Source organism: Primulina huaijiensis, chromosome 15 (genome assembly GCF_012295235.1).
Source record: "Primulina huaijiensis isolate GDHJ02 chromosome 15, ASM1229523v2, whole genome shotgun sequence".
NCBI lineage: Eukaryota > Viridiplantae > Streptophyta > Magnoliopsida > Lamiales > Gesneriaceae > Primulina > Primulina huaijiensis.
The window spans coordinates 24,664,075-24,673,265 of NC_133320.1; the positions used below are offsets into that span (position 1 = coordinate 24,664,075).

Sequence of the window (9,191 nt, forward strand, 5' to 3'; positions counted from 1 at the left end):
GCCGATATCCCTTTTATTATTATTTTTTAATCCGGACAGACACGGATTCAAGAAAAATAATAATAAAAAATTTGAATCCAGGACAGTAAGTCCCGGATTGTACTAGTTTTACAAAATTTTGCAACTTGTTATATTTTTACAATGATTTTATTAATTTATAATATTTAAAAAAAAAAAACCTATATTATAAGATAAAATTTGTAGGAAAAAAATTTAATCATACTAAAAATCAAGACGAAAGACCACGTGCGAGGATACCTAATGGCTAGTATCAGTAATCATGTACCCACAGTATATGTTATAAAAAAATAACTTTTTATGGACTATATTTATTTATGTTAAAAAATTCAGAGATTGTATTAAAATTTATAATTTTATGGATTATTTAGCATTAAATTTCTTATAATAAGTTAAAATTATTACTCAAGCAGTATATTTTTTATTTTTTAGATTTAAGATATTTTATAATGACTTTTAATTTTTTTATTGTAAATAATATGGTTTATTTTGTGATTATATGATTAATGGATATGATTATGGATAGAGCAAATATAATATTATATAGATTTATCCAAAATGGGTATTTTGACAAAAAATCCGAAAGGAATATTCCTAAAAACAGTAACACGTCACATTTCGATCGGATCAATTTATAATGAACGGCTGAGATGAAACTCGAAAACATCATTTCGAATAAATAATTTGGAAAAGATAATATCTTTTATTTGAAGGCGGCCATCAGTCTTCTCTCAACACCTATACGAACAGAGATTCCTTCGCGGCAATGTCGATAGCGTTGGAGCGGAACAACTCTGGCTCGGATAAATCGATGGAGAGACCGGGTTTTGTTCACCGAAACATGACCTGCGCCTCGTCGATCCATAACTCGTCGGACTTTTCCCTGGTGGAGGAGGAGGATCGGAATGCTTTGCTGTCTTCGTCGTCCACGTCATCAATTGGAAAGAATAGCGACGAGGAGTCTTCTGGAGGGAGAGGGGGTGGGGAAGGAGAAGAGGTGCAGAGTAAATATAATCAAGAATGGGCTTTAGATGCTTTGGAGCAGGTTCTACCTGTAAAGTATGTTTTTCTTTTTTTTTTTTGTAATAGGCCTCTTTTTATTTAATTTGGAAATAAATTTATTCCTTTGAATTTGGATTAAGAGAGGTATTTCTTCGGATTTATGGATTTATATTGTTTTGAGAGAGTGGTGTTGGGTATGTTAGCGAATTGCGTGAAGATGTCGATCTATCGTTCTATACTGTTTTTGCTTTATGTGGCAAGTTGCTGATGGACTGTGTAATTTATTTAATATAGGAAAAGCATATCAAAGTTCTACAATGGCAAATCGAAATCTTTTACCAGTCTATCAGATTCTGCATTTTGCTCCTCTATGAACGACATTACGAAACCGGAAAATGCATACACTAGGAAACACAAGAACTTAATGGCATATAAACACTTCTGGGAGAGGACTTCAAATCCCACAAGGAACAGCCGTGGTGGGATATCAAAAAGACCCAACAATTCTAGGAGTATGTTAGCTCTGGCAGCAATTTCCATCTGTGGTGAGAGCAGTAATTGTGAAACTTCAAACTCTACTTCATCATCCCTTGGTTGCAGCCTTCCTCCTCTACCACCTAATGCGAGAAGAACTATATGTAGTGAGCTGCCATCGTCACCTCCTGCTGATAAGTTTTCTTCTTGGAGATCGTTTTCCTTGTCGGATCTGCAAGGTGCTGCCACTGATGCTTCAATTCCTTGCATTCCTGGCTCATAAATCAATTAACAGAGGAAAATAAAACTGCTACGTGGAGTTTTCTTTTGCATCTGTCACCCTGTGAACTCTGATATAGCGATACATATCCTTGGAGGTGGTGACATTTGTATGTTCTTGTTTTGTTCTCACATGCTTCTGCCCCTGTCCGTTTTAGTGACCGTTTAAGCATACAGCTTGGGGCAAAATCATAACGTAATACTGGAATAAATTATTAGAAGTTTTTTATTTTCTTTTTTTGGGCATAATCCGAATGTAATTAAAATAAAGCCTTTACATTATTGTTTGCACACATTTTGTGTAGATGAAAATGTAAAAATTCTGACTTCTAACTATTGAAACAATATTTTTACTGTTAATTATAAGCTCTTAAACAAATAAAATCTCCAAAAACAAAGAAAAACGAAAGAAAAGATGCTGAAAATTGTGGAAAACAATTCTTGATAGATTTATATAATTCGTAGAAATTTAAAAAGCGCAAAGGTATAACAAAATTTGCTTAAATCCGTAAGTAAGTAACTGCATGTCCCAACATCATACAAATTAGAATGATTGATATATGCCTCTGTTTAATATTTCCTATAGAGCTAGGACCAATTTAATTGAGTTTCTCGAAAAAAATTCAATGAAGTAATCATATTGAGCCAAAAAAATATTTTTAACACAAACAAATATTATTCAACTTTATTTGATAAAAATTCACAAGAAATAAATTTCCAGAACTTGCAAAGCCTGTGGGTGACTCAACAGTTGAAATGTAGGCCAATAACTCCATAATGAGCCCAAAAAATTTCCTATTACAAGGCCCACTGAAAAAAGGAATTCTCGTCTTCCTATTTTATTTTTAAAATTAAATTTATTGTACACCTAAACACAGGAATGTCAGGTTTCATGTTATTTTCCTCAATTTGCTGATTAAGGTAAACCTAACTATCGTCGATTTCTTTTCTTCATATTCAAAATTGTAAGTGAGAATTTCTATTGTCCTGACTAAACCCTTGTTGTGTGTTTCTTGATTCAGTTTACTCACTGAAAAATTAATTCAATTCAGATTTCCTATGTTATCGATCGTTTGCTTTTTTAAACTAATGTGATTTTTGTCTGCTGCCTTTAATTTGTTTTTTAGGACACGGTTCCGATCTGCGATTTGATTTGTCGTCCAGTGAGTCGTCTCCAGACGTTTCAATCTCCGAAATTATGAATTCAAGAAGGTCTGTCGTTTTTTTTTTTCCTATTTCTGACTTTTAGTTGCGTATTTTCTTGCGCTTGTCTAATTCTACCAAATTGTTGAACTGGTCAGAAAATAGTGCTGATATATGAATTGATGTTTTCAGACCATCTCCAACGCACCAAAATGGTGCAGCTTTTCTTCCCCCAATGGGGGCTGCGCTATTTTGCCAAAATAGGGCAGCCCCACTGAGTGTTTATTTTTCTTTTTGTTTTTTGATTTTTTTTATTTGTTTGNCTTAAATATTATTATTTAAATTTATTAATAATAAAATCTTAATCATAATTAAAAATTTATTAAATGAAATATAATAATTAATATATGTAAAATAAAAAGAATATTTCGAGAATATTCTTTTTGACGTAAGATTTGAAGTAAATGGGTTGGAGATGAATGTTGTATTTGGTGCAGAAATCGCACTATTTTAGAGTAAAAGTTGCACCAAAATAGATTTTGTGGTTGGAGATGGCCTCAGAACGAAGAGCCTTGCATGTGGTTTCGATTAAGTTTTGTTTGATTTAAATTGTTGACTGTTGACACTGTAGTCTGTAGGATGTGAAGTATTAAGCCCCCACAGAAGCTAGTCTCTTTGTTATTAAGAAGAGGGCTTTCGGCTGAGGTTAGCTGGTCTAAAGGGCCTTGAAAAAGGGTTTGATAAAAAAAATTAAAAGAGCTTGTAAGATATCAAAGTAAGCTATTTAGAAAGAAAAGATTGGGTCACCTCCTCATATTTTTTTCGATTTTGTTTTAGCATTTATTAAATTAAATAACAAAATATCCCAACAAAATTTATTATCCCCGATATACTTTGCCAAAATCCAATGATGCAGATTCCAAAATACATGCAAAAATACTCATTTGAATTATTTGTTCTTTTTTTGTAATTATGATGAAAGATTCCTATATTAAATGTCTAAGCTCCATTATTGTATTTAATTTTATCGAAACATATTAACCACTTATATTTTAAAATTAGATTTTACATATTATGAACTCCTAAGACAACTTATAAGATATAATAATATACTACCTATTACCTATTAAAAATAAGAATTTTACTATAAACGAAAAAAGGAAAAAAAATTAATACCGGAAAATTCAGTAATATTTTCTTTTGTGTATGGAGAGTGAACTAGCTGTTGTAAATGAGATTGGTTTTGGCGTTGCTTTCCAATTGATATTTATAAATTGCTTGATGAAATTGCACAAGATGGTACTGCTAAGCTGCCTAAATTCCCTTACAATTGGTAGTTCTACTATTTCTCATCGACAATCAGTAATCAGTATGGGCAAGGAAACAACAGATATTGAAAGATTGCTTGTATGCTGTTATTCTGTAAAAAGCTCACCGCATAATTCGCATTTTAGGTGTCATATGGCTATTCCCTCTAGGAACTTGCAATTGCAACTTACTGATACACTGGTAAATTGCTATTGTATACTGTTGCCAGTACATATGATTAAATGCATTTGTGCCTACAATGTATACACTGTTAGATACTTGAATATCGATGTAACAAGTGTAGAAATGTAAGCTACTGAATTGAGTTCCCCTCGTAATAAAATTAAAGATTGTGTGTAGAACATCCTGACATCATCAGTAATCTTTTTAAAGTTTAAGGAACTACCGGCTCAGTGATATCCTCATTTTATACTTGGTAGCTAAAATTTTATTTTGAGTTTAGGGATCGCAATAACAGAGCTGCTCTTTTTGATGGTATTGAGGAAGGAGGTATAAGGTCTTCATCATCTTACTCTCATGAAATTGATGAGCAAGAGAATGATAGAGCAATTGATGGACTGCAAGATCGAGTTGCTATACTGAAAAGGGTATGTTGATTCTTTGATTGTATGTCTTCTACTTTAAGGTTGACATCATTCCAGATTTTGGCAAATGGTAATTTCAGAAATAATGCTTTCACATATTGATATATACGAAGTTAAGGCTTTTACTCCTCTTATGATGATCAGATGATGTGAAGGCGCTGCGTATATGTTTGCATGGAAGTTTAACTATAATAGATAAGAGTAGTTATACCCGCTCATTTGTAGCATTGTTTCTGGTGTATGCTGAGTGTTTCCAAAAACTTGTAGTTGTGCCCAAGTGAATTTTCTTGGATGACAGCGCATGTGAATGCTTTTTTGCAGTTGTTTTGCTTTTGGTGTCAGATTCAACAGCTTCCATTTGTATCCTCTCAATCACTTATTTTCTCTTATCCTGCACATAGAAACTCGATAGTTGAGGCGAATAATTATTTTCTTGAAAAAAACTTCTGTAATAAAAAGTTTTGAAGCATTTAACCTGTGTTATCTTCATCACAGAGAATAAAATAAAAGGAATTATTTTGCTACTGATATCCTTGAAACATTTGTTTGAAACAGCAACAGTTAGCTTGGATAAATAGGTTTTAATATGTATGAAGTCATTATTTAGCCAGAATTTGCATTCTTTCATGTGTTTCTGCAACATTCGATGATGTTTGAGTGCGCATCATGATTTTGTTCAACCTGTTTCAATGTATGATTTATGTTGCATGGTTGGTTCTAAATTATCATCTTATGCATTACTGTCCCAGTATTAACAGTGAATTACATGAACAGCTGTCAGGTGATATCAACGAAGAAGTCGAGACTCATAACCGTATGCTTGACAGAATGGTGTGTATATCATCGTGACCGATCCCACAACTTGAAATTTTACTTGATATTACGAACATCAGTTATTGGCTCCTAATTCGAATTTTTGATTTAGGGCAATGACATGGATACCTCAAGAGGAGTTCTATCTGGGACCATGGATAAATTTAAGATGGTATTTACCTCTACTTTTTTCAATATCATTTCCCCCTTTTTTCGCTCTTTGCATGTGAATGTTCCTTCCACTTGGCTTTAGGTGTTTGAGAAGAAATCAAGCCGGAGTATGTTCACACTCGTGGCATCTTTTGTGGTCATTTTCCTCCTCATATATTATCTTACGAGGTGAATGATTTTACTTCCTGTGATGGCGGAGGAGGGAGGATCAGCAAACTTGTGGAATGTTCAATTTGTTAAACTATCGAAACAGTATTTACAAGTTTCTGCAAGATATAATGGAATTACATGGTATCTTTTGTATAAAATGTGCAGTTGCAACACTTACTTTCTTGTTTCATATATATATATATAGCCTCTAACCAGACGCAACAAAAAATTGACCGAGACCAAAGTAATTATGAGTGTATATTGAGCCTAACCTCTCTTGGTGGTTGAAGGGGAACTTCTTGCAATCCGGGGAAGGACTGAAGAAAGCTAAGGAACAACATTATTTCCCCATACAAACTGAATTATTATCTTTTCTCGGTACAAGCAGTAATCAATCCAAGTTAGGATTTGAGTTGTACTGGAATCCAAGCTCTTTAAGCTTTGAAGCTAATGGATGAAATTGCAAATGCAAGGTTTGTTCATGTTCGAAGCATGGTGAATATGGTTGCACATTATGTTACTAAATTTTCTTCGATAAATCCTATCGTTTGTGAGGGTCTGACTTTTACTCTTTTGTTGANTATTGATGGGCTCAATATATTTATATATGTCTTTATTTGGACACCTTGAGTTCAATCGGAAATCTGCATGTTTCGTTCATATACCAACTTTATTGAGCCAAAATGGTAATTTATTTATTATATTTATAAAAATGGGTGAGTTTCAATCTAATTAAACTCCTCATTTCTTTAATTATTTATTTACTTATCGGGTATCGAGATAGATACACAGAGTATCGGGGTAAAAATGTTATTTTTGTATCACATTATTATTGTTTTCTTTAGTAAAATTGTCGTCAAAAAAGAAAAAAAGTTGTAAATTATTAATTGGAATTGGATAAGAATATTATCTAAATTTGGAGGCGTGTATGCGATGTAAGCGTAAATAATGATAATAACTTGGGGGGTAGGTGAAGCCTACTAGGATGACGTTAGTATAGCATTAAGAATCTGTCGTCGGACATTGGGTCCCATCTTTCCAGCCAATCAGCAAGCTTGGGAATCTGGTTTCCTCCAGTACACCTGGATTTTTTTTTCTTTTTTCCAAAATTCAAGAGTAATAATATTTGAGGTTAAAATAATAGAATCATGTGCGTTGTAAATTCGTTTTAAGAACAAGCATTTATATCTTGTCTCGATTTCGAATTTGTTAAAACGATTTCTTTTATCATCAGGTTGTAGATCGTATGAAAATTTTCGAGAGAAACCCTTATCAACAATTGTATTATCACGTGTGTTTACACTCTATATATCGAAGGATAATGACTGAAAATTAAATTATCATAAAAGAGAAGAAAAGACAGAAACAAAGTAATATAATTAAAGTGTTTTTAATATTATTTTTTGTCCATTTTTAATGAATCGTATTTGCGAATACATTTCTTGTTTAATTTTCCGTAAAAGTGTGATAATTTTTATCTTAAAAATATTTTGAAACAATAAGAGGGATTTTTTCAATTCAGAAGACAATTATTCACCCTCAATTAACATATGACTCCCCTACTTATATGATCCATGTTCTTAATTTTTCTGTGGGCTGATTACTTAATTAATAATAATATAAAATAAACGACTCGGTAGCTGTATCAGGCTAGGCTGTCTGTACTTAAGTGAAATTTAATAAACTATTCATTGCCCATAAATTCCCAATCTGAAGCTGCTTGTTTGCACTAAATTTTCTCGTCGCATATTTTAACAAGGACAACTGTGTCAATCTGTTCTATGGATTTTTAGATTTTTTTTTTTTTTTGGGTTTCATTAATAAATAAATAATATATGAATGAAAAATTCGTGAGTCAAAAGATGGATGATCATATATCAATTTGGTGGACATTCAATACAGCAAGTTAGCATGAAACTTGCAACTTTGGTTTTAAGACATATATGTCATTCATTCTCACTTTAAAAGATGAATAGGTCTTTTGAGACAGTCTTACAAATCTTTATCTGTGAGACGGGTCAAACTTATCGATATTTACAATAAAAAGCAATAATCTTAACATAAAAAATAATATTTTTTTATGGATAACCCCAATAAGATATCTGTCTCACAAAATACGACCCGTGAGACTGTCTCACACACGTTTTTTTCCATGAGGAAATTGAAGTATCTCATTATTACCAATAATAACTAGGAAATAATGTAAGATAAAAATTGAATGAAGAAAAATAAATTGCAAACTATATAAGGGAACTTATGGAATTAAAATATATATTAATTTCAACACCAAATCTTATGTTTTTAATTTCGACTCGAAAGTAAGAAATTTCGTCTTCCTCCATTACTTTGGGAGTGTTAAGTATTTTTATACATTATGTTCACCGAATCGTCTAAATGACATTCATATATTTTGTTTTGAATTAAGATATTCATATAAATATCATATATACAAATGTATCAAGAGTAATACTCTCGAAGTAGCATAAAATCCATTAGCGTGTGCTTAATTTTATTTCCGGAATGTATATTTGACAATCAACCAAAAAAAGTTTCTATCTAATTTTTTTAAAAATAGTGTATCACTTAAACTTAATCTCCACTAATTTTAATTCAAATTTGTTTTATCACATCCCAAAATGATACGATATCATTATATTTTATTTCAACTGATCAATATATTAATTTTGTTTTCAAATTCTAAAGTACTTCACCGGTTATTAGAAAATATATACATATTATCTAATATCATTAACCTAATATATATTAACATATTATATTATTTATTTATTTTTTCCACAACCCAAAAAATGTTGTATAAATATAAAATTCAAATAATAAATAAATGTGAAACTGTTGAAAATTAATATTTAAAATGTGTATGTTGAATATTTGAATGTTGAAAATAAGAGTTGTAAATATTGAAAATTAGTGTGTGATGATGTAAGTAATGATGATTTTATTTTGGATTATTTGTAAATATTTTCTATAAATAGATCTCTCATTTGTGAAAAAAAATCACAATTGAGTTGAGAGAAAAATATTATAAAGTGTGTAGTGTGATAATTTTGAAAGTTTGAGATTTTTACTTTTTACCGTAAATTTTTACTTTTTCACAACACGTTATCAGCATGAAGCTCTAAAAGTCCTCCATATTTTTCCAAGCTCCAAAACAGAAGAAAAAGGTAACAAAAGTAATAATATTTATTTTATTGTTTATTTATTTATTGT

The 9,191-nt window shown here is 31.3% G+C and overlaps 2 protein-coding genes across 3 annotated transcripts; both read left to right on the forward strand.

The window, feature by feature from the left end:
• Positions 1 to 705: 705 nt before the first annotated feature.
• Positions 706 to 2,005, forward strand: LOC140958461 (protein OXIDATIVE STRESS 3 LIKE 1-like). Its single transcript, XM_073415908.1, has 2 exons — positions 706 to 1,077; positions 1,315 to 2,005. Exons 1-2 carry the CDS (start codon positions 785 to 787, stop codon positions 1,775 to 1,777), a joined length of 756 nt encoding a protein of 251 aa, XP_073272009.1. The 5' UTR covers positions 706 to 784; the 3' UTR covers positions 1,778 to 2,005.
• A 568-nt stretch (positions 2,006 to 2,573) lies between these two features.
• Positions 2,574 to 6,497, forward strand: LOC140960446 (bet1-like SNARE 1-1). 2 transcript variants are annotated; one of them, XM_073418715.1, is made up of 6 exons: positions 2,574 to 2,694; positions 2,901 to 2,985; positions 4,688 to 4,832; positions 5,604 to 5,660; positions 5,755 to 5,814; positions 5,896 to 6,497. In XM_073418715.1, the coding sequence occupies exons 2-6, from the start codon at positions 2,972 to 2,974 to the stop codon at positions 5,983 to 5,985; spliced, it is 366 nt and encodes a 121-aa protein (XP_073274816.1). In that variant the 5' UTR covers positions 2,574 to 2,694; positions 2,901 to 2,971; the 3' UTR covers positions 5,986 to 6,497. The 2 variants fall into 2 exon arrangements, with proteins under 2 accessions (XP_073274816.1, XP_073274815.1); XM_073418714.1 differs by having other exon boundaries at positions 2,643 to 2,738.
• The last annotated feature ends 2,694 nt before the right edge of the window (positions 6,498 to 9,191 follow it).

What these genes read in the sequence shown, in the direction of transcription:
- LOC140960446 (XM_073418715.1), top strand. An exon ending in ACCGTATGCTTGACAGAATG is followed by an intron (nt 5,661 to 5,754) that starts GTGTGTATATCA and finishes TTTTTGATTTAG; the next exon opens with GGCAATGACATGGATACCTC. An exon ending in CCATGGATAAATTTAAGATG is followed by an intron (nt 5,815 to 5,895) that starts GTATTTACCTCT and finishes ACTTGGCTTTAG; the next exon opens with GTGTTTGAGAAGAAATCAAG.
- LOC140958461 (XM_073415908.1), top strand. Translation starts at nt 785, where the DNA reads ATGTCGATAGCGTTGGAGCGGAACAACTCTGGCTCGGATAAATCGATG. An exon ending in GAGCAGGTTCTACCTGTAAA is followed by an intron (nt 1,078 to 1,314) that starts GTATGTTTTTCT and finishes TATTTAATATAG; the next exon opens with GAAAAGCATATCAAAGTTCT.